At 21.8% G+C, this 25,518-nt stretch overlaps 4 protein-coding genes across 17 annotated transcripts; 2 read left to right on the top strand and 2 right to left on the bottom strand.

Annotated features, from left to right (window-relative positions):
* Positions 1–777: 777 nt before the first annotated feature.
* ZnT77C (Zinc transporter 77C) lies at positions 778–16,892 on the bottom strand. 8 transcript variants are annotated; one of them, XM_031920256.2, is made up of 10 exons: positions 16,589–16,892; positions 15,690–15,825; positions 15,461–15,590; positions 6,294–6,486; positions 4,925–5,044; positions 4,242–4,540; positions 3,554–3,798; positions 3,209–3,387; positions 3,035–3,121; positions 778–2,616 (listed from the first exon to the last, which is right to left on the bottom strand). In XM_031920256.2, the coding sequence occupies exons 3-10, from the start codon at positions 15,565–15,567 to the stop codon at positions 2,200–2,202; spliced, it is 1,647 nt and encodes a 548-aa protein (XP_031776116.1). In that variant the 5' UTR covers positions 15,568–15,590; positions 15,690–15,825; positions 16,589–16,892; the 3' UTR covers positions 778–2,199. The 8 variants fall into 8 exon arrangements, with proteins under 8 accessions (XP_031776116.1, XP_086769869.1, XP_012350058.1 ...); XM_086913743.1 differs by having other exon boundaries at positions 4,925–5,039; positions 16,589–16,846; XM_012494604.2 differs by lacking the exons at positions 15,690–15,825; positions 16,589–16,892 and having other exon boundaries at positions 15,461–15,609.
* LOC100867308 (polyprenal reductase) lies at positions 13,247–23,187 on the top strand. 3 transcript variants are annotated; one of them, XM_086913749.1, is made up of 7 exons: positions 20,875–20,891; positions 20,971–21,078; positions 21,565–21,808; positions 21,893–22,041; positions 22,121–22,309; positions 22,375–22,670; positions 22,739–23,187. In XM_086913749.1, the coding sequence occupies exons 3-7, from the start codon at positions 21,627–21,629 to the stop codon at positions 22,829–22,831; spliced, it is 909 nt and encodes a 302-aa protein (XP_086769875.1). In that variant the 5' UTR covers positions 20,875–20,891; positions 20,971–21,078; positions 21,565–21,626; the 3' UTR covers positions 22,832–23,187. The 3 variants fall into 3 exon arrangements, with proteins under 3 accessions (XP_003690644.4, XP_086769875.1, XP_086769876.1); XM_086913750.1 differs by having other exon boundaries at positions 21,568–21,808; XM_003690596.4 differs by lacking the exons at positions 20,875–20,891; positions 20,971–21,078 and adding an exon at positions 13,247–13,667.
* LOC100867190 (TNF receptor-associated factor 6) lies at positions 18,311–21,361 on the top strand. 4 transcript variants are annotated; one of them, XR_015293932.1, is made up of 7 exons: positions 18,311–18,794; positions 18,917–18,976; positions 19,211–19,341; positions 19,475–19,784; positions 19,857–20,005; positions 20,097–20,891; positions 20,971–21,361. XR_015293932.1 is itself a non-coding variant. In XM_086913746.1 (6 exons), the coding sequence occupies exons 2-6, from the start codon at positions 18,920–18,922 to the stop codon at positions 20,716–20,718; spliced, it is 1,269 nt and encodes a 422-aa protein (XP_086769872.1). In that variant the 5' UTR covers positions 18,311–18,794; positions 18,917–18,919; the 3' UTR covers positions 20,719–21,361. The 4 variants fall into 4 exon arrangements, 3 of the variants coding, with proteins under 3 accessions (XP_086769872.1, XP_086769874.1, XP_086769873.1); XM_086913746.1 differs by having other exon boundaries at positions 20,097–21,361; XM_086913747.1 differs by having other exon boundaries at positions 18,734–18,794; positions 18,884–18,976; positions 20,097–21,361.
* Positions 23,109–25,497, bottom strand: Ostgamma (oligosaccharide transferase gamma subunit). Of its 2 annotated transcripts, none has more exons than XM_012494599.2 (8): positions 25,093–25,497; positions 24,657–24,835; positions 24,453–24,570; positions 24,239–24,379; positions 24,028–24,168; positions 23,803–23,953; positions 23,522–23,687; positions 23,109–23,315 (listed from the first exon to the last, which is right to left on the bottom strand). In XM_012494599.2, the coding sequence occupies exons 1-8, from the start codon at positions 25,180–25,182 to the stop codon at positions 23,300–23,302; spliced, it is 1,002 nt and encodes a 333-aa protein (XP_012350053.1). In that variant the 5' UTR covers positions 25,183–25,497; the 3' UTR covers positions 23,109–23,299. The 2 variants fall into 2 exon arrangements, with proteins under 2 accessions (XP_012350053.1, XP_003690642.1); XM_003690594.4 differs by having other exon boundaries at positions 23,109–23,339; positions 25,093–25,489.
* Between the last annotated feature and the right edge of the window lie 21 nt (positions 25,498–25,518).

Below are 25,518 nucleotides of genomic sequence, written 5' to 3' on the forward strand. Positions count from 1 at the left end.
AACAAAAAATATGAAACATGAACATGATAATTATTTAAAATGATAATATGATGTTCTTATGAAATAAAATAAATTTATTACTTTGAAATGCTTACTTTTAATTATAGCGAATCAAAAACATTAAAGAACAGATCTTTTTTTTTCTTATTATTCTAAATTTTATGAAAATTTTTTTTTAAATTTTAATACATATAAATATTTTTTTAAAAAATTTATTGAAAAATTAAAAGGATATTAATGAAAATTATAAAATATTTTTCATTGAGAAACTAATATGTCTCATTCGATTTTCAAAGGTCGACATAAGTGTGACTTTTAAATTAACACGATTTAGCTGTGAATCAGTCGAGATCATTGGTATTTGACGAGTAGAAAGTAGAACAGTACGAGTACATTCATCTTGGACTACCAATATGAATATTACACAATATTTATATGAATATTAAAATAATTTTTTATTTCATAATAAATAATTAAAATATAGTTTAAATTATTAATTTTCAATTTAACACAAAAACTTTTATAAAAAAAAATAAAAGAAAGATCGAAAAAATATAAAGTTTTATTGAAAATATATTGATAACTTTGGAATTATAATATCATCAACTTTGGAATCATAAAAAAAGTAACCTTGATAATTGAAATATTTTTTATAAAAATTACTATAAAAATAAATATACATCTAGAATATACATCTATTATTCTTTAAGTTGTTTTTATAATAGTTTCATTTATTTGTTAAAACAAAAAAACAACATATTAATTAAAAACAACACATTAATTCAATGTTTTATTACATACATTTTAAAACACGCTCTTTTTTTTACACATAATTATAGGTAAAATGATGTATTATATATAATAAAAAATATTAAATAATATTTTAAATATATTATACTATGATAGGATAATAGGATCATAATTCTTATTAGAAATTACAGTAGCAAAAAGATCACATTCAAACATTATAATCAATGTTTTGCAACAATGATTGTTCAAAATAATTTTTCTAAAATTTTCTTAAATAAATATTACACTATTACACGAATTATTAAAATTTATTCTATTTAAATTATATACAAGTCATAAAATATTTAATCTTGCAATGTATATTCATTTTTCTTATTCATTAATTATAAATATAAAATTTATTTAAATTTTTCTTTAAATAACGAATATATAATGGATATTTGAATGTACATAAATTTTACGAATTTTAAAACTTTTTAGAATTTTTTTTATTAAAGTCTAACTTAAAAAACTTGTGTGCCATTGAAGGGTTAATATAGCTTCCAGTCTTCTTATCCTTGATATTAAATGATTATCTTAAAATATGCTTTAATAACAGATAATATAAAAGATTGTATATATAACTTTATCTCTAAGTATATTTTCATGAAATTATATTAAAATATTTAAAAATGAATAATAAATATTGCTTTAGTAAAATAATATTTTGCTATTTCATTAAGACTAATATAAAATATATCATTTTGAGGAATTCCATCAATTTTTTTTTTCATATAATCTTTATCTTTGAATGTTAATATGTAATAATGAAATAGTAAATGTGTCACAATAAAACTAAATAATTAAAAAATAACTATCTAGTTGGTGGTCTATTTTATTTAAAAAAAAAATTAAAAATAAAAAATTTTTCAAAATAAATTCTATTCAAAATTTAAATTTAAAAAATATAATTAAAAAAATTATAATTTGACTTCTATACATTTCTGAAATTGAATAAAGTTATAACCTTAAAAATATAGTAGATATATAGTATAGATATATTTATGTGTATATATATGTATATATATATATATACATAAATAAAATCTCATAAGCCAAAATTAAATTTAATTAAAATTTCAGTATTTAAATTAAAAACATTCAGTATTTAAATGAAGGCATTTTAAAATTTTAAGATTATTTTTACTTTTTTTTAATTATATGAAGATGTGATACTAGCTAAAAATGTTTTAATTTTTTTTTTACATATTTATGAAAATTTTTAATAAAATTTTTTTAAAATGCCTACATTTTCATATTGAAAACGATATAATTCATATAATTCATTAGTCGAAATTTTAATTGTATAAATTAATTTTTTCTATTTATAACATTTATCTTCTATCGTTTTGAGGTTATATCTCATCCAGTGCAGTAAAGCGTCCTCTATGATGTCTTCTAACGTCAACGTTATAGTGCGACCTCTGGATTAGTATTACTGTGATTCGTGGTACATGAAACATGATTTCCATCATTAACGTCTACGTTTATCGCATAGGAACTTTCGTCTCTCGTGTTATCTTTATCACTTTGCCTTTGTTTGTTTTTTGATTGGCATGAGCTTCCGTCAGATTGGTTTATAGTCGTTTGACACGATTGTAAATTTTCTTCATCATGAATAGCGAATTTCTTCAGATCAATCGTAGTTGAAGAAGGAATGATTTCCTTTTTCTCAAGTTTCTTGTTTATGGATTGTCCTTGTTTTTTAATTGATAAGTCTGAACATGAGTCTTCGATAAATTTTTCTTTTGAACAACATTGAGATGAACTACAATGTTCACCGTGGCAACGAATCAGACAACCAGTTTTCTCCATGTTTGGCCTCATCTGATCAAATTAAAAATAATATGAAGAAGTTCTTTATTGCATTATTTATTACTTAATGTTTAATTATTTGAATATTTTGATATTATAAAAAGATTAAAATTTTTAACTCATTGGATCTCAAATTTCTTAAATATACATAAAAAGCAAAATCGCTAGAATTCCTCACAGATTTTTCTCAAATTTATTGTATCAATTTATTAACATTTTTATATAATTTATTTATAAGTTATTTTAAGTTGATTCTGTATAAATATATAATACTTATATCAATTTATATATATAATACTTAATCAATTTATCATTTTCATTTATTAATCATTTATTAATCAATTTTATATCATTTTTAATTATTTCTTATTTATTTCTTTCATAGCTATTTGTTTATCATGATATTTATAAATTAAATTTCTTTACATACCTTATGGAATTCCGGCTGTATCGTAACTTGAGTTATTCCCATTTCTATAAAAAATGCTGTTACTTGATCAGTAATACTGGTATATACCTATAAAATATTAAATACAAGAAAATATTTGCGATCAAATTAAGATTATTTTTTATTGAATACATTCGCCAAAAAGAAGATATTTACCATTGGGTCCAAGAATATGATATGGACTGTTGATATTATTTTTTGTCCTGTTAATTGCCATACATGTAAGTCATGGACGTTTACAATTCCGGGAAAAGCTTCTAGCAATTCTCTTTTGAGAGAATCGATATTTATGTGATTAGGAATGGTTTGAAGCAATATCAAACCTGATTCTTTCACTATAACAAAATAAAAATTTACATAAATTTCCATAAAATCATGAAAATAATATAATGAACTTATATACTAACAATATTAGAAAAATATCAAGAATATAAGTTGAGAATATTATAAAAATAATCTATAATTCAAAAGATTAAATTAAAATTACATAAAAATACTTACTATACGAATAACTGAGGGCGAAAAGTGAAATGGAAGAAATAATAGCGAAAAGTGGATCGATATATTTGGCTACGCCAGAATCGGTGAAATATACTAGAATGGATACCAAGATAACGAAAACACAGCCCAAAGCGTCACGACATGTTTCTCGAAGTCCTTGGCTCTTTGGTATGCCCAATGGACTTCGCCTGGTTTGCGAAGATAACTGTTGTTCACCCTCCTTCGTTTGCTGTGAACTAACATTTCTAGAAAATAGATAAATGCGTATCTTAGTTTCGAAAGTCTTTTATATTTTGTCTTTAATTTTCAAGAATAGATAATTATATATTTTAGCTTTTGAAAATATTTTATTTTAAATTATCAGAATACAATAATGACTATTTTTTGATTTTGGTTTAAGTTTTCTATATTTTTTCTATATTTTTTTTTTTTGAATTTTTAAAAATAAATAAATCTATATTTTAATTTTCCAGGTATATTTCATCTGATTTTAATCTAAATGAGAATAAACTATTCACTTATAAAATAGTCATTGAATCTAATGAAATCAAAAATAGATAAATAATTAATTCATTGAACTCTAAAAGTGTATTAAATATTAGATAATCAAGTATTATTTTTCATATATTATATTATATTTATATTAGATATGAGAAATTCTACTATATCTATAATGTTGATCACAAACCTTCGTAATATCACATCTCCGTTCATCGTGACGTGGAGAACAATACCTTGATTGAAGGTATATCCTCCAATTAATATATAACAAAACGCGTTGAGGAGGATTCCAGATGCACCAATTGTAAGGACAGGCAGTGGATGGTGCATTTCGTCCAAGTGGTCTATGTGTACCAAGGTCTGCATAGCTTCAACCAGTAAGGAAAAACAGAAGGATGCTAGAAATACGCAGCAGACGAGCATCGTGACAATATCTATCCTCGCCCAGCCGAAAGTGTTTTTCATTCGTCTATCCGATCGTGATTGCTAGAAAAAATAATTTCTTTACTTATTAAAATAAAAAATATTTCACTAATTTAAAATATTTTGTATAAATATTATCATCATTATCTTTAGTGCTTATAGATATAATTGTCAATCGATTTTAGTTTCAAAAATATATGCAAAAATATTTTTAATATTATATATACCAAAATTTTAATTTGAATAGATCAGATTAAGTTAATTAATTTCTTTTTAAATCTTCCTTCGAAGTTTAGAATCTTAAATCTTTTATAATAAATTATAATTGATAATTAAAATAGACTAGAATTTTAATATATGATTGTTGAAATTCTAGACAATAAAATAATTGATTCGATAATTTGTTAATCGAAAAGAAAATAAATATTCGAATCATTTTATTATTACCTTAGTTTTTGTTGGTAGAGATGTGGAAGAACCTCGTTCATCGCCATTTATACAAATAACAGAATTTTGTAACGAACTAGAAATGCTGTTACCATTGTAACCATTTTGACGATGACTATACTACAAAAAAGAAATATGCTAGTACTTACTTGAATAAGACTAATTAATAAGTTATAAATAAATGACATTATATTATAAATAAAAATAATTAATTTGATTGTAAATATGTTATTTTAATTATTCTTGTCTGTTCTTCATTTACTCGATATTTAATAAATATCTATATAAAAATTTATTACATATAATTATATATTATTATTATACGTAATTTTTATTTAAAATTTAACTTTGCAATTGAGAGAGAAATCAAATATCAGATCAGATCAGAATAAAAATGCGACACTAATAATGTTAAAAATAATAATAATGATGATTTATATCATAATTAGTAATAAGAATTATAATATAATAAAAATATTATTTTAATACTATTAATAATATTATTTAATAATATTATATATTAATCATTTCTTCTTTAATTTAATTCTCAAATTTAAATTTGAATCAATTGTGAATTGTAATCGTGTTAACTACATAATGCACGAGTTTAAATCGAATAAAAGGATAATATTCCGTATGAAAATGATTTATTATATTATTTATGAGAGAATAACAATGCAGTATAGAAAAAAATAATCTCCAAAATTTCACATTTCTTTTCGCAAATTTCACATCTTTTTTCGGAAATCATTTTGAAGAATAAGTTTTAAATTTAATATTGTGTTAATTTTTATGTCATTAAGAAAGTTTTTCAAGAAAATAGAACTTTGAAGATAATCCTAGTGTCATATATATAGAGAGATAACAAAAAAGATTGTATTTAAACCTTTTATATAATATGGATAAATTTATCAGCTTCCTTGAAATTTTTTGCTGCATTTCATTTTTTTTTTTTTTTCACTAACGACAAGATAATAAATTTCTAATGCATCAATTTAATTCATTATGAAATATAATGAATTTATGAAATTCGATAAATAAAAAAAAAAGAGAGAAAAAATTATAAAAATTATTAAACAAATATTCAATACGATAAAAAAAATTAAAACAAGTGATAAAAACACAAGAAAAACGTTCAAAGCGATAATAATCGTTTTATAATTACCTCTCACTTGATCCAAATAAATATCATGTTTTGCTAAAAATCCAAAAATATAATAATAAAAGAGAAAGAATTTAGATATCTTCAATTTATAATTTTTATATATATTATATAAACTTATTACAAAACTTGCTATTTCTTATGAAAATTATTAAAAAATACTAAAATGAAACTTATACATACTTATAATTTTCATTTGAAACTTACCTTGATTGATGCGATACAGCCGACAAGTGCAATAATGTTGCACAGCATATGATAAGCATTGAGTAGCAATGTCAGTGAATGAGTCACATGGCTAGCGACTATCTCGACGAGGAAGAAAGCGGTGGTGAAGAACAGGACCAGGTACAACTGGACCGGCTGTAGTCTTCTGAACCATTCTTTCACAGCCATGACCCTGCAGCAAAACCATGCAAGTGAACGTTCCTATTTTGTCGTACAACATATCACACACACGGCTATATATATATATATATATATATGTATATATGTATATGTATATGTATATACATGCAGAAGACCACCATGGTTCCATCTGCTGAGAGATTAGTTACCGTTGTCTTTTTCTATTCTAACCTTTTTTTTTTTTATTTTCTTCTCATCATAATAAGATGAAATTTAGAATTAATCTGAAAGTTTCTTCGAAGAAATTTGCTTTATTAATTTGAAATAGTTTTTTTTTAATTAAATATAAATTGCGAATGAATAATTGAAGAATGAATTATTAAAGTTAGAAAAAGATAATTTATTCTATTTCCTAATTTAGGATTTATTTAAAAATTTTATTTAAAAAAAAATGATATTAATCAAACTATTTCGTTTTTCAATTGTTAAAATTATTTATTATCTCTTTCAATTTATTTCTCCAATTTATTATCATAATGATTAAAAAATAATGGTATTATTACTTTTCAAAGATACACATGTACAAAGTTGTACATAACAAGGAAATTATATCACGTAACGAGCTCAAACAACTCTAGAAGCTGATCAAATAAATTCAACATCCAAACAAAGTATAGTTGACGTAATAGACTCATATTAACACGTGATGTTAGTCACGATACTATCGCATAGTGAACAATAATAAAAACTCTGTTTCACCGATTTGTTATAAAACTTGTCATAAAATTTGTCGTTATATTGCGCATTAAAATCTGGTAACAAACCGTGTACATACTTTTCAGTTGACTCTCACAAATTGTAAATCATGAAACATTTGTAAAAATTATAATGAATTATTTTAATATTATTTGATTAATTAGAAATTTGCTTTTTTACGTAAAAAAATTTATACATAAATCTAAATTATCAGTAGATCTGATCTGATAAATATTAGATTCAACTTTGACAATGGAATTAGAAATTTTCACAAGAGTGTATTTTACGATAGCTAATTTATTCACTATTAATTTACTTTATTCACTATTAATAAATAAAATAATACACTTACGATGATAAATTAAATAATTTTTCACCGATTATATGCGAGATTCTAAAATGAAGTTTTCAACCGTTCGAACTAGTCAAAAATATGTCAAAAATATTTATCTGTCACATTATTTCTAATCATTAAAATATTTTTTCTAAGGGATTAATTAATTAATTGTTTAATTATTAAGAATTTTTTATTCATTACATATAAAATTTTCAAACATAATCACTTAATTGTTTAATTTATATTAGACATCAAATATATGAATATTTATCGTAATGGAATGGCTACACTACGATTATCTTTTTAAGCTATTAATCAATAAAATTACTTCATATTAAGAATGTTTTATTAATGATTCAAAAGTGACTATCTATCACAATTTTTAAAATGAATATGTTATGACAATGATCTCAAGCTACTAATGAATTATTTCATGTTAACATAGAAAATATTGCAATTCAATATATAACTCGATTATTCGATTTATCAGAATATATTCTATACGATGATCACATTTCAAACTATAATAAATGAAATTATCTCACATTAACACACAAAACATAACGAAATATCACTTGATCCTTCATATCTATCACAATTGCCGACGAATCGACGGATGTGGTTGTCACACACTTGATACCATGAAGAAAAACAACCGGATGATTATCACTAAAGCCACGTGGTTTACCGGTAGTGAATACTATGAGAAACATTTTTACAATCATTCAGTTCACTTCAAAAATCGCAACAAAACTTTAATTCGAATTGTATATATTGACATGCGACATGTTACACCGTACTATTTACCGTCACTTAGCCTTCGATCGAGCCAATAGAGGTCTCCTCCGCTTCTGTCCCCTCGAACCATGCAACTTGTTGTGCCTCTGTAACGCGCTATATCCGTCATCCACGCTCCACCATGATAACGGGCTCGAACGGAAAGAACCACTGTGTGTTCCTGTTTCAACGAGCTGCTTATTGCTTTTTTCTTGAGCTCGAAGTAAGGAAGACGAGAGAATGAAAAAAGAACGATAGATTTTGACGGAACCCTGTATGCATCGAGTATAGGTATAGGGTAACGGCCCAGTTATTGTATCTCCCTTAAGAAATGTTTATCACTGTAATTAATTAGTTTTTTAAATTTAAAAAAAAAACTTAAAAAAAATATATATCTTTATGATAAAATTTGAGTTTTTTATTTATTATAGTGAGTATATTTTTATATTATATATATATATATATATATATATTATATAGTCTTTATTTATGTATAATTTTCTTTAAAAATATAAAAAATATTTTATCGAAATATTATTCCAGTTGTAGAATCATAAAAAATGCAAGAAAATAATAATTACTTATATGTTACAAAAGACTTTGCTGAAGATAATGATAAAATAAAGAATTATGAGTTAAAAAGTGCAAGAAAATAATAATTAATCATATGTTAATCAGAGACTTCATTAAAGATAATGATAAAATAAAGAATTATAAATATTAAAAATATTGTGTTTCTACATTAAAAAGTTAGAAATATGTAAGTAAAATAACAATTCATTATATTTTGTAGCAATTGAATTTAATTTTGTCCAAAAAAAAAAAATAATGAATTTACTAATTCATAAAAAAACTAATTAATAATTAATTCTTTATAAATTCTGATATAAAAAAAATTTAAAAATACCTTCAAATTATTCAAAAACTTTCAAGTTGTCATTAAATTGGTATGAAAATCGAGAGTTAAGCGAGGCACTATGAAGTAGCTGAGTCGAAATTTGATCCCAATATGGTTCGACTGAAGCTTGGAGTTCTCTTTGTATTTTATCGAACATAGAAAAGGATAGTGAGTGAAAAGAAAGAGCTAAGATAAAAATAAATATTTCTATGAGTGCGTAAAGGATAATCTCTTTCAGTATGAGCATGAATAGCAAACACTTATACTTAGATCGTGTATTATCTAACTTTTACTTTTACTACTGTATATATTCATATATACAGTACAAAAGATAGAACAGAGAATGCATTATTTGTAAAATTTAAATAGTTATTCTAGAGATTATTTCTATGATATATATATTATGAGATGACATATTTTTGAAGATATTATTCAGGATTAGTGTTTTGAGAGGAGAGGTTATGGATTAAGAATTTTTGGTCCCTCCTTCTCTGTACACTCCCATTCATAAGTATTTGGATAATTCGAATATAAAATTTTATTAATTAATTATAAATTGAAGATTAAAAATTATTACTGTAATAAATTGTAAATTTTTTAATTATGGTTTATAATTTAATTTTTTTTATAATAAATAATAACTCTCATCATTTTGTAATAAATTATAATTATTAATACAATATATTATAATAGTTATCTTTAACAAATAACATACGTATAATTTAATTTTATAAAAGCAATTAATAAGTATGTAGTTATATATTTTAGTAACAAATTATAATAATTAACTCTTATATTGAGAATGAAATTATTGAAACATTTATGCTGACTAATGAAGGATAATATACATTTCTACTTAAAAAATTTAAAAAATTATTTAAAACTTATATTATTATTATATATTATATTTAATTATTTTTTTTTTGTAAATTTTATTATTTGATAAAATATAAATAAAAAATTTTAATTCAGTGCATTTCTTAGTAAAATTTTCAATCTTCTTTATTTATATTATAAACTTTTTCTACACTATCTATTAATGATTTATCTTGTTTTTACAAATATAATAAATGTGAAAAATCCAAAAATTTTTGAACAAGATTGTATATCTGCATGGGATATGAATAGGCTTGAATAATGAGGTGGGTAGAGGTTTGGTCCATTGAATTATTATTCTTATTTTTAGCTTCTTCTGGCAACTCTTTATGATTTAATGTATTAATTTTTTTGTAATATAGATTTAATAAGAAATCAAAAAAAGATTTACGATTCCTAGAATAGAAATAAATTCTATTGTTTCGAAATATTAAATCAATTTTTTATAACTATAAAAATAAATATTTCAAATATATAATTTCAATAAATATGATTCATCCAAATAAATTTTTTATTTATTACTATATCTTGTATCGATATTATATTAATTTTTTTTTTGATTAAATAATTCGAATATTATTATTAATTTTTTATTTTTTTAGCTTTTATTTTACTACTGCTTAATTTACTGAAACTGAAACTTTTATAATTATTTCGAATAATACTTAATAATAAAATGACTTCAATACTTATCTGACTCATAAACATAAATAACGGTAAATTTCGCTGAAATGACGTAAAATTTTGACGAGTGTTTAGCATCAGTGACACGTCTAAAGGAGGAATGTTTGGATTGTCGGAATTTATTTTTCCCAAGTTTCCATGCAGCATAATCACTAGGTATTGATAAATCATTTACGTGGCGACCTTCGATACCAATTCAATAATCTCTATATCCGTATTACGCGTGAAAATTATTATATATTTACTGAAATATTTATTCAAAAAATTGAATAAATAGAACAATTTTTTTTTATCGAATCCAAAAAAAAACATAGAGACAATTTATGATTTTTACGTAGTTTTTTTTTTTATTAGAAACGAATCGAAATATTTTTAAATTTTATGAAATTTTCGAAAATTTTTTAAATTCAGAATATTTATTTATATTTTTTGAAAAAATATTATTTTCAGAGTTTTAAGAGTTTCAAATTTATAAGATTCGTAATCAATCGAGATTCGAAAAAACCTTTTTTCGATGTATTTCGAAGTTTCGAGTGTTCCACTCGAACTAATTTTTTATATAAAATTTTCCTATTATTATTATCTAGCAACAATCGAATAAGATAATTTTTTTTCAGTTAACTTTTTATCAGTTAATCGAGATCATTTTTCGATCATCAAAGATGTTTCAATTGATCACGATATTTACTTTGTGCTTTATCGAACATCAAAGATATACGTTGAAATAACATGATTCTGTAACAAGTTTCAAAACATGTACCTATTTACACTCTCATCAAAGATACGCATGGTAAATGCGAGGGTCATCAAAGAGTTAGTTGCACACATCCGGTCGCGGTAATAGCTTTTGAACTCTAAAATGTATCCGCTTCTTCTATCATGATTGTTGTCTTAATACAGTTACGTTGAATTACAAGCTCGCATTAGCTCGTTAACTCTAAAGACAAACTTTTTTTTTTTTTACTATTTAAATTTCTTGTTTTCATTGTATATCGAGACAAATATTTGTAAAAGTGAGAAAAGTAAGATATAATAGTTTCATTGACCTATCAGAGAAATATATATCATTAAAAAGTTTCAAAACAGTCATATTTTTATATAAAGAAAAAAAATCATTATTGTAAATATTATAAAATTAAATTATAAGAAATGGTTTTCTGTCAACATTAGACAGAAATAAAAAATTTCAAATAAAGTGGTAAATATAAATGTGAAATATTAAAATAAACTACATAGAAAAATAATCATCTTGAAATTCAATTAATGAATGTTATGAAACTTATTTATACAATATCTTATCATCCAAACGTATTCATTAACAAGTGCAATAATATTATCTCCAAAAAATATAATTTTTTTCTTCTTTATATTATACTTATCATATATTTACCACTTTTAATAATTTCTTTATCTGTTGAAAGATTCAGATATTTTAAAATTAAATTTATTTAAAGAAACAAATGAAACAGACAGTTTCGAATAGTTTGAAAAAAAAAATTATTTTTGCCATTTTTTACCAACAAACGCTATTTTAAAAATTATTATTAAACAAAAGTTACAAAATTAAATACACAAATTATATTTGTGTATCGTATAATTTATAATTTTGTTAAATATTAAATCTATTCAGTTCTATTTGGCACTAAAACACAATAAAATTTTAAATATTCTATTTTTCCTTACTCACAATCAATTGTTTCCAAATTACAACTTTCTTGCTTATTCTTATTTTTAGTTGATAATTTCTACTTCATTATTTTATTATATTATCACAATTTATTATAAATATCAAAATTATTCTCTTAAAAAAGACTTATTAGAATTTTTAAATTTTCCTTACTTCATTGAGAATCATAGCAGTGTCACATATTAATAAAAAAATGAAACTATCTTCATAATTTCAATTTCAAATTATCAAATTAATTTAAAACCAACACAATTACATTAGAACTTATATTCACATTAGAACAGAGATATTTATAGAATATAGAATATTTATATAAAAATATTCAAAGAAAATTATTCTTTTCTTAAATATTAATTTATATAAATATAAATAATAATTCATACATTATGAATTACATTACTGTGATTCCAATATCCTCTGTATAAGATAATTAAAATAATTTTAAAAATTTAATAAAAGAGTGTAAGGAAACAACAGTCTATTATTAATTTCTCAAAGATTGTTCACAAAGTATCACTAACCTTGCTTTGTGTATACAATTACAGAAAATGATAGTGATTTGTATTAATTTTCACTAATGTCAAACGGAACTGTCGCTATACCGGCAGAAACTGTCTTCCAATTGACTCAGTTGTATCTTTGTCCATTTTAATTATCGTGAATGTAGCCAGTTCCCGATAACCCAAGATTACCATTTTTATTATCAATAAGTCACAAGACAATAAGTGCACAAATATGGAACCATGACAGTTTCCTGATAACCGGTGCCAGTCAATTGTATTTAATTGTTGAAAACTAAACTGAGTGGCATCATTTAATTCTCTGCTTTAGAGACATTTTCTGTCTCTTTTCTCTTCAAAACTATTTTCTGAAAACACTCGTAGAAATTTCAAAATTTTTGTCATTTTTGAGAGTGACTTTTATAACTGTATCGAATTTCGAGTAAATATTAATTGGAGTTGTAAATAAGTTGATGTTATCTCTGATTATCTTGAGATTTATTTCGATCGTTCTTTCAAGATTCAAGATTCAATTGTACTGTTTTGGAATTAGAGATTTGTGTAAATCTCATGCCATCGAGAACAATAAACTTATGCCACGTATCACAAACGCAATCTGATTTTTATGAATAATTCACGATACAAGGCTGAAGAGAATATTTTACTTTATAAAAATACTCATATTTCACGTACAAGGACAAAGAAGATTTAATCTAGCGTAAGTTGTATATCATTTTTCTACTCTGAAAATATAATTGACTTTTCAATATTAATATTTTAATTTATTAACATTATATATATATATATATGTATACAATAATCGTGCAAACTCATTTTTACTGTATAATTGTAGATATAAAATATTTTTTAATTTGATAATCCTAATTTAAGTGTTCATTAAATGTATTAAAAATTGATTGTATTAAAAAAAATTATTGAAATTAAAAGTTAAATTTTGTTTAATATTTCATGTATGACACGAAAATTTATAAATACATTTAAAAATAATATTTTTCTTCGATTCAATTACATTATCATTATTTAACTTTGAAATGAAATCAAAAAGATGATCTTACTTTCTATAACGTAGATAACATAATTATGAAGGCAAATAACTGCAAAATCTATTCATGATGCATAATAAGAGAAAGCAGTTCAATTTAAAAAAATCAGTGAAACCGAAGTAATTGGAAGTAATGTTTTGTTGCATTGCTTCTTCCCGTAAAAGGAATAAAGGAAAAGTCTCTTAACAACATATTATATATCTACATATCTTATTGAATATACTTATATACATATGTATAGCAATCTGTTATTATCAAAACGAAAGAAAAATCATCATTGAGAGAATAAACACGATGAATATAAGTTTCTCCAACTTTCCATGGAACTTTTCTCCAATTTATATGTAACTCTTACTTTAACAATTTCGCACATATATATAAAAAGAAGTTAGTGCATCAGAAGAATTATTTAAATTATTTAAATTATTATATATTATTTAAATATTTTATCATATTATTTATTTTCTTCATTCATTCTAATATTAATTTAATAAAATTTAGTAAAATTAAATTAATATTAATTTAATTATATATTAAACGTTTTATTAAATTTACATATTTAACATAATATGAATATTATTAAATTACATTTGAATATTTAAATATTTATTGTAGATTAAATATTTCATGAAAATGTAAGAATTATTATTTGAAAAAATAGTCAAGATGTATTTGTGACAATTAGAAAATTTAAAAATTGTTTCCTTTCAGTGTTATAAAAATGTTGATAAAAATTTATCCGATTATATTTGATAAAAATATTCTACTAATTCGATGAACCATGACAAGATATAACGATGGAATAGGGTGAAAAAGTTATGAACGAACTTATCTTATATAACGATATCACAATCGATGGAAAGTACTCAAGAGAAAATCAATGTAATATATAATATAATATAACGATTTATCTAATATTTTATCTAATATTTTTATAATATTTTCTTAATTTTTATCTTTTGAAATAACATTCGAATCTTTCTAAAATTATTTTTTGAAAAATTTGCAAAAATTAATGTTCCTTTTTTTTTTTTTTTTCAAATCTTGTATTTATAATAAATCGATAAATTTATTACAAATTTTAATAGACATAAATTTTCTCCTATATTTTTGAAAATTATCAATATCAAATTTTTTAATATTATAAATACTTAAATATATACCTTTCTTATACTATAAATAGTAACTATTTACTATTTTTAAATTTTGTTTTAATTAATGATAATTCTAATTCCTCTCGCCGTGATAACATATATTTATCAATAATATGATTCATGAAATAAATTTAAATTAATCATTAAATGGATTTCATTATCAATTTAACTTTTTCCTAATTTAATATATAATTAATATTTTATCAAAGTTTGAATATTAATGATATAAAAGATAAACAAGCATGATTAATCAAGAAATATACAAATACAACAAATACATAAATGTTTCTTACCCGATACAATTCTTCTCGCATAATTTCGAAGGAAATAACAACATGTCGACGCAGATCCAATTGTCTACCCGTTTTCTTGCCGAAGTCCTATCACCTCCTGACATCATCTTGTTTTGTTACGAACGTCGATCTGCGATAGCATGCACTATCAATAGTACTTTTTTTTTTTTTTCATTATTACTATTTTTAATTATTATGGATCGAACAGAAAACAAACAGTATTACTCACTCTATTTATCGCTCTATTTAATTATTTTATTATTTGGCACGATTTCTTCGATAATTCAAAATAATTAATTCGATGCATTTATTTGTTTTAAGTATTAATTTTGTAGAATTTCCAATGATAATAACGTGAATGTTGACTGAAAAAAAAAATGAAGAAAATTTGATATCTATTTCGAATTTATTGAATATAAATCTTTGTAATACGTATATATAATAACTTCCCTGCACAAATGATATTACAAATCTATCGATTACTATCGTTTACACGCGTTAATTTTACGAATATATTTCTAGCGATAAAAATCTTATTGAGCCTTATGAACGTAAATTAAAATTAAATAGTTATATCGATAATTTTGGAAATATAGTAAAGTTTTAATTTAATTCTATTATAAAATTATATTTGAAAGCATTATATTTTATGAATATCATAAAAAAACTTATATGATATTTTTAATAATATAAATATTCTAATATATATAATCATTAAAAAAATTTAAATTATAACAATTTTTCTTTCTATTTAGTACAATGATATATTAACGATATATTAATATAATGATATATAATAATATATTAACGAAATATTAAATTAATTTTATTGAAAGTATATATAAAAAATCATGATAAAAGTTATTTAAAAATTCTGCAACGAAAATTTATTCATTTTTGTATTTATATTATTAAATAATGGGTTGCAGAAAATTTTAATTATATAAAATAACGAATAAAAATCTTTAAATTTTTTTCATAAAATTTCTTGAATAATCAAATTTTAAATGATTAAAATGAATTTTTATTTATAATTAAATAAAATTACTGATTTTCTATATTGATTACATTCTTACAATTCTTGTATTGGCCCGATTAAACGTATGAAGCAGCAAATTTGATACTTACGACTCCGGTTTATCGAGATATATCAGGTTCTCCATGTCGACAAGCATGCCACTATGTACAATAGCACGTCTACCATTGAAACCAGAAAAAATTCGCAGTGAGTTCAACACAATCGATTTTATTATAAAATCGGTATATTCTCATAATTGTGATCTGCCACTCGTATAACGTTGTCCAGTACGGTTGTTCCCGCGATCTGCCCGCGAACTCTAACATCAGTTCAAGAATGGTTTACTTCAGTAAATGTAGAGAGGCCATAAGCTCTCCTCTCCATCGTCGATTTTACCTTCCTTTTAATATGTTTTGTATATATTAATTATTTTAATATGCCAGTTTCATTTTTTATATTCAAACATATAAATAAAAGTTATCACATTCTTTGTTAATTTTTTGTTTCAGTTTCCTTATATATATCATTTTATCATGGACACTACTGAATATAATATCAATATAATTAAGATTACTGTATTTAACGTGTACATTCATCTTGAATCGAAAATATTTGGAATATATTAATAAAAAAATAATTTCTTTTAATGATGAGGATATATTGTTGTAACGTGAAATTTGAATTAAATTTTTTTTCCTTTCTTTTTTCATGATAACAATTAGAATAAAATTGAAATTGTAATCATTGAAAAAAGGTTAAGTAAATTTTTAACGATACTTAATAATTCTAATGAACATATACTATTGATAAAAAAACTGAATATTCAAATAAAAAAAAATTTAATAATATAATAAATAAAATATATCATATTAATTGATTATTATAAATAAATTGGAAATTGACAGAAGAAATAAATAATAAATTTCTCGCACGACTTTAAGGCTTTAATTCATCATTACCATTTTCGTATCATTTTCAACATTACCGATTTAGTATACAATCATAGATAGAAGATTCAACCATAAATACGATATAATATAGATCTATTACTCGATATGTTTTTTATTCTTCATCTAATTTTATTATAAATTTAGTTTTATTTCCAACCACTAATGTTGTAATCTAATTCTATACTGAATCGGTAATATTGAAAATCATATTAGAATGAAAACGGAACTTTAAATTTTTTCAAAATAGCAATGTAAAAAAATATACATTTTTTTTACATAATATAATATATAATCATATATTCATATATATATATATAAATATATATATTTACAAATTTTTAATAATGCATTATATAATTCTATTGAAATTAAAGAATTGTTTTTACATTTGACATATGTAATTTGTTTTTTAAATCTTTTTTTAAATTCTATCTTTAAAGAACAAAAAGAAAATAACTTTTCTTTATACGATTGATAGTTTTCATCAATTATTTTAAAATTCAGAATCCCTTTCTTCAGGGATATTTCTTCAAATAAATTAATTTTTTTATTTTTAATTTTATTAACTTTGATTTTTAAACTGAACAATAATTAAAATTATTATTTTGAAATGTAGAAAATTTTTTTAATTTATATAATAAAAATATTATAAATATATTTAAAATATATTATAAATATATTATAAAAATATTATATATATTATATATATATATTATTTATATAATATATTATAAATATATTATAAATATATTATAAACATATTATAAATATATAATATATTATAAAATTTATACTATAAATTCATATATTATACTCTATTATATATTATATATAATTATGTATTATATATTATATATAATTATGTATTATATATTATATATAATTATATTATATATAGTTATATAATATAGTTATACTATAGTTCATAATCTTAGTATCGAAATTAATGAAAATAGTTGAAAAAAAAATTTTAATTTTAATCACGTTTGTAATTTTGTTCATAATATATATCATCATAATCATAATCTAAAGTGATACTACTGTTACATATTTAAATAAGTATTTCTGAAATTGTTATTTTAGAAATTCAATAATTCAAAATTAAATTTATTAAATAATTAAATAAATTAAATTTATTTATGAATATTTCTATTCTATGAATACAATGGTAGAAAAATTATTTAGTATAATATAACAATAGAGAAAAAAATTTGTTTTTTATTTATTTTATTTATAATTGCATGTTATACTTATGTTAGAGAATATGTGTACTATTGTGTGTATAATGTGATTGCTGTGTATAAACTTCACTACTTATAATTGCAAATAAGTTATATTGTGCTTATAATTTAAAAATTATTAACATGTAAGTATTATAATATATTTCGAATTATATATATATATATTATTTCCATATTAGTACGGAAATAATTTTTATTTTTTCTTTAATATCAGATTGTATACATTTGAAATTGTAAATTTTCGTAGATAATGGCCACGTCAGATAGTCTTAAAGATCATGTTAAAGTAGCTGAAGAAAATATTGTTGTATGTATTCGTACTTTTAATAAATTTAAATAATAAATTTATTAATAGATATCAATATTATATCCATTTTTTGTTGACTAATTTTTTGAATTAAATTTTGTATTATAAAAATTGATTTTTTTGTATTATATTTTTAATTTACTCTTCAATAAATTTTGCTTTTATTCTGTATTAACATATGTATTAACATTTTATTTTGTAATTTTTCACTGATAATTTAATTATTACATGCAGTATGATGATGGTATGAAAGAATATCTTGAACCTAGATTTGAATGTCCTATTTGTTTAACTTGGCTACGTGATCCAGTTTTAACATCTTGTGGACATAAGTTTTGTTCGCAATGTATATACACTTGGCTTCAGTAAGTTATATCTTATGGTATTAATTTAAAAAATGTATGTATAAATATATGTATATACATATATATTAATATTAATTAATATTAAATTTATATATATACATATATATATATATGAATTTAATTTTTATTTTAGAAAAGAAGGTGCTTGTTGTCCAGTTGATAGCAAACCTTTAAAGTCTGAAAGTGATTTATTTAGAGACTTGTATACAAGCAGAGAGATATCACAACAACGTACACCTTGTCCTTATCAACAATTTGGCTGTGAGATTAAAGTATCCCCAGTAGATATGGAAACACATATAAATGAATGTACATATAAAAGAACACTTCCAGATTCACAAAATGTATACTGTCCTTTTAAGAATGTTGGTTGCATGGAAACTTTTCCCAATGAAGAAGATTTGCATGCACATTTAGAAAAAAATATAAATATTCATTTAACTGTTAGTTTATTTTTATTATACAGAATCATATTTAATAATAATATAATAATTTAATTTTTATTTATTTCATAGATGATTCTGAAAATATTACCACAAATATCTGTTTCACAAAATAATATTAATACAATAGCTGCAGAATCTAAATTATGGGATCCTCCTCCAAAAAATATGTCTTGTATGGAAAAAAGTGAACCATCATTAGAATGGCAACAATTATTAAAGTATATTTTATTATTTCATTAAAAAATCCATAAAAAAATTTGTATAAAACTTCTTAAATATTTTCTTATATTGACATGAAGTTTTTTTTAGAAATCTATATGAAAGAATAGTGATATTGGAACAACAAAACAGAGAATTATCTATAACAGTTTCTAATCAAAAAACTCAACTTACAACTTTACAAACTTCTTTGAGATTTAATCAGGAAGAAATGTTTTTACGTAGTTGTAATGGTGTTTATATTTGGAGATTACATTCTTTTCATGAAAAACTTGAAAGTATGATGAATGATTCATTAAAAATGTTTTATAGTCCTGGTTTTTATACAAGTCCTAATGGTTACAAAATTTGTGCTAGAATTAATGTATCTTCTAAAGATTCTGAATTTCTATCATTACTTCTACATATAATGAAATCAGAAAATGATGATGGTCTTGATTGGCCATTTAATGGAACAATGTATTTTGTTTTGGTTCATCCTCTTAATAGTGAAAGAGATATACGCGAAATAACATCATCAAGACCTGATCTTGAAGCCTTTAGAAAACCAATATGTGAATTGAATAAGCGTAGTTTTGGTTATACAGAATTCGTACGAATACGAGATTTACTTGATTTCTTGCAAAATGACTGTTTAACTTTTAGGATTGAAGTTTGTGTTTATGATAAGTTTAGAGCATCAAACATCATAAGTTTAGAGGATATAATTTGAAAATTAATTGTTATATTTAACATATTTCTATGATCTAATCATAACCATCATGTTGATTAATTATTTTTACGAATTTGAATTCTTTTATTATTAAAAATATCTAGATTTTGTATTTTGCACTTTAAATTTGTAGGACTTATATTTTGGACATCTGTGACTTTGAACTTTAATTGGTACCTTAAAACTTTTATTTGTAATACATTAAATGGATGATTGTTGCTCTGATTAATTTTAATTCTTTTTTCATTTCAGTTAACAATATATGAAACTAAGACTAATATATGAAAATTCGTTAGTTTCCAATTGATTGAAAAATTTTATATATAAAATACATAATAGTAAATATATACTATTCATAAGGTGCATGCTTTTTTTATTTACATTTTTGTTTATTAATTCTTAAGACGGTATAAGTTACTATTTTTATATCATTTATCTTCTGCAAATCATTTATCTATTGTATATCTAATGTAAGATATTTTTCATAGCTATAAGATTTTACGAATACACAAACGCTCGTATGACTGTAAATATTATTAATTTATCAAATTTTAAAATTTGATATTAATTACAGTATTTGTAAATTCAATTCATGTGATCGAACTTTAAATATGTATAAATTAAATATATATCTATAATAAAATATATTTTATTATTACAATTCTTCCTAATAAAAATTATTTCTTTTTTTTAATATGTTTGTACATATTTATTAATTTAAATAAAATTTTTATATTATATAAATATATATATGTATTATTTTTAAGATATTTTTCCTTAATATTTTTAAAATTCATGATAATACACTTTATATTATAACTATGCAATGAACATATTTTGTTACAGTAGTTGGCGAAAGTGGAAATAAAAACAATTTTATATATATCTTCAATAAAGATCGATATAAGATGCAAATAAATATTATACGTATTTTATTTATTTTTTGTACTATATTCACGGGTATTATTGGACTGCTAATCTATTGCATGGAATCCTATTTACCTATTTTTTTAACTCGTATGTATTGTTATGGTAAATATTCTATTAATATTTATGAACCAATAATTGCAAAAACAGAAGTACCTAAAAAGTGAGTAATAATATTAAAATTATATTATTAAATATAATTTATTAATATATTATAAATAAACAAAAATAATCTATAATATTTTAGATGGTTTAAACATTTTTATATTTTTGCTGCACCAGCTTCAAGTTATGTACTATATTTAGTTATTTATAAATATTTATGGGAGTATGATATCTCTAAAAATATTATGTGGATATTAGATATGTGTCTGGGATCATTTAGACAACCACTAGGTAAATATTTAAAAACTATTAAATTTTATATTTAAATTAATAAATTTGAATTAAAGATTTAATTAATAAACATTTTTAGTATCACCAGAAAGTACATTTATAGCGATTCTACTTTTAACTTTTCATTGTTGGAAACGATTATATGAAACATGTTATATAAACATCTTCAGTGATAAAAAAATGAATGTGCTTCATTATATAGTTGGATTTTATCATTATATAGGAGCCTTAATATGTATTATAAGTGAATCTGAAGGTTTTGTTAAAGGTATGTATACAAATATATTTATGTTCTCATATTAAATTAAAATAATTGCTTAATTATCATATTAGGTTCAAAAGGAAATTTTTCTTGGAATAAAATTACATATTTTCATTTATTATGTTCAACTATTTTTATATTATCAACATATGCACAACTTAAGTCAAATTTTATTCTTTGTAAATTACGAAAAAATAAAGATGGAAAGATTAATTCTACAGTATATAAAATACCACATAATGGTCTATTTGAATATGTATCAGGTGCATTACAAATTACAGAGATAATTATTTATATAACACTTTCTATAATTTTATGGCAAAGTTCTACATTTCATTATGTTACAATTTGGGTCTTATGCAACCAGGTATATTATGTTAGTGTTATATATTTAAAATATATATTAAATTTAAATAATAAATTTTTTTATTCTAGATATGGACTGCGATAATGACTCATCAATGGTATATGAACACATTTAAAAATTATCCAAAATCTCGAAAAATTTTAATTCCTTTTATTTTTTAATATAAAATTTTTTATATCATACAATGTTATTATAGAATATATTATTATATAATAGAAATCATAATGATATTATTAAAACATATAATAAATAATTATAATTTATTAAAAAATATTTTAATAATATTATTTTAAATAATATAATATATTTGTATATATTTAATTAAACCAATAGAGTATATACTTATATTACTAGAATATTGGAATAAAGAATTTTATTTTAATAATATAAATATTTTTGTAATATTTTAAATATGAAAAAATTATGGAAAAGAATATGTGACTTTAAATATTAATTTATTTTACATTACATATAAACAAATGTAAATTATGATTATAATACAACACTTTAACAATAATTAAATGTAAAGTATTTTTTTTATTATATGTAGTTTAATTTTTAATCTTGCCAAGCAAGTTGAAAGATTTTCTTTCAATATATACAAATAATAACTTCTTATACTTATCCTTTTACTTGAACAATAAGCTGAAACATATTAATTATTCCTCTCTGGGATACGAAATAATATTAATTCTTAGAAAAATATAAAAAATGGAGTGTGCTAATATATTTATATATGTATAATATATATATCAAAAATAAACATTTTTATAAATATATTAACATACTCCACCATAAAAATAATACATTATTAATTAAAGAAATACAATTTAAAAAAATTTTTGTTTTACCTATAAGGATAGCCCTGTGCTTTATTCCTAAATATCGATAATAATAGACTAAAAAAGATAGCGACCAATCCAGCACCTATCGTTGCGAATATTCGTCGCTTTTTTACATCACCTTTACGTGAAGCAGCTTCAATCATTAAAATCATACCTAACACTACTGCTCCATCTGATTATTCTTTATTAAGAAAAACATGATATATTTGTTTAGAAATTGTGAAAAAGAGTTAAAACTTTTATAAATTATTATTTATTTATTAAATTATTATTATTTATAAGGATACTCAAAACCATAACGATGTATGTTTCTAAAATAAATTGTCCTTGAGAAGAAGCATGTATATATGCTACATTTCCACTGGATGATCTATGTATGAATGGTGGTCCTCTAATATGATTCCACATTTGTCCAGATATCATTGTAAGTGTAAAGAACTATTTTAAATAATATTTAAAAATATTATTATAAAGTAAAATTTTATTTAAATATGTATATTTATGATTATTACCAATGCACTAAGTCCCCAAATTGTTTTATTATAAATGAAATCCAAATTATTGCGCCTTAGGTATAAAAACCCACCAATAAGAATTAGTAACATTACTATTGCTACTGTTCCAGAATAATTTGGTGGTCTAAATACTCTAATCTATATTTTGAAAATAATAATATTTATATAAATAAATATTAAAATAATAAATATTCATTTGCATAAATACCTGAATATCAGTACGTTCAGATATCCATTTTGCAATAGCTTCTGCTCCAAATCCTACTCTTTGAATGTCCATAGTATCTGCAGGTTTTGGTTTACCTTTTGATGGAAAATGCATATATACTGGTGCAGCATTTAATCTCATCTATTGTAATCATACCTATATTTATTCAAATAAAACTATAAGAATATATATAATTACATAATGTTTTACATACCATTTGAAATACATCTGATCCTTCATCAAAATCTACAGATGCAAAGAATAATTTTTTTGAATGAGATTGTAAGTATCTGAATGAATTTGCTACTATTACAAATTCATCATTTGCATGTCTAGAAAAATATAATAAAATAATTAATTAATATTAAATATAATTAAAATTATAATTATAATAAAAATATATAATAATTAAATTTACCTGCATATATGGCATTGTCTTTGAGGTGCCATAGCAGTAAACATTACAATAACGGAATAATTTCTTGGAGTAGTTTTGACATATTCTTTAAATTTTGCACCATTAAATTTAATTACAGGTCTTGTGAGAGATAATTCTGTTAATTGCTGCACTCTATCCGATAATGATGATCCTTGAGTCTGAAATATATCATCATACTTACATAAAACATAAAAAAATTGAATTGATTTTTAGGTTAAGTAATTGCTAGATTAAATAAATTTTTTTGTCTTAAAAAATTATATATTGTGCAAAATTATTTAAAATTATTAACAATAATGTTTATTGCGATTATTTTATTAATAAATCTTAAAATAATAGAAATATAAGTGAAATTAAAAGTTTAATTGACATTTCAACATGTATGACAGTTATAACAAATTGATTAAATTCTCACGTTTTTCATCCTATATTGGCAACAGACATAACTTAAACTTAAAATTATTCCCAACAATATAATAAATTTTTTATAATCCATTGTAAACATTATTATAAAGTTACGAGTAATTTTTTACCGCAAATACGGTACAATCATACAGATAATGTAGAAAGCTTATTGGTCTATTTGATACAACGTGGCATTTGACGTGAAAATGTTTTGAGTTAGACGTGAATATTTTCAATTGATTCTATAATATTAAATAAATAATGAAAAGCATTATAAAATTTGTTATTTATGTTATTCAAAAATTTTTTTTAAATATAATTTATTAAACATATATTTTAATAATATTAATATTATAAATATTATGATTCTAATATCTACAGGAGCGTATCGAAAAATTTTATTATATTAGATTCAGTATCATAATATAAAATCATA

Source organism: Apis florea, unplaced genomic scaffold (assembly GCF_048593485.1).
Source record: "Apis florea isolate Af1SG1 unplaced genomic scaffold, ASM4859348v1 contig_3496_pilon, whole genome shotgun sequence".
Lineage (NCBI taxonomy): Eukaryota > Metazoa > Arthropoda > Insecta > Hymenoptera > Apidae > Apis > Apis florea.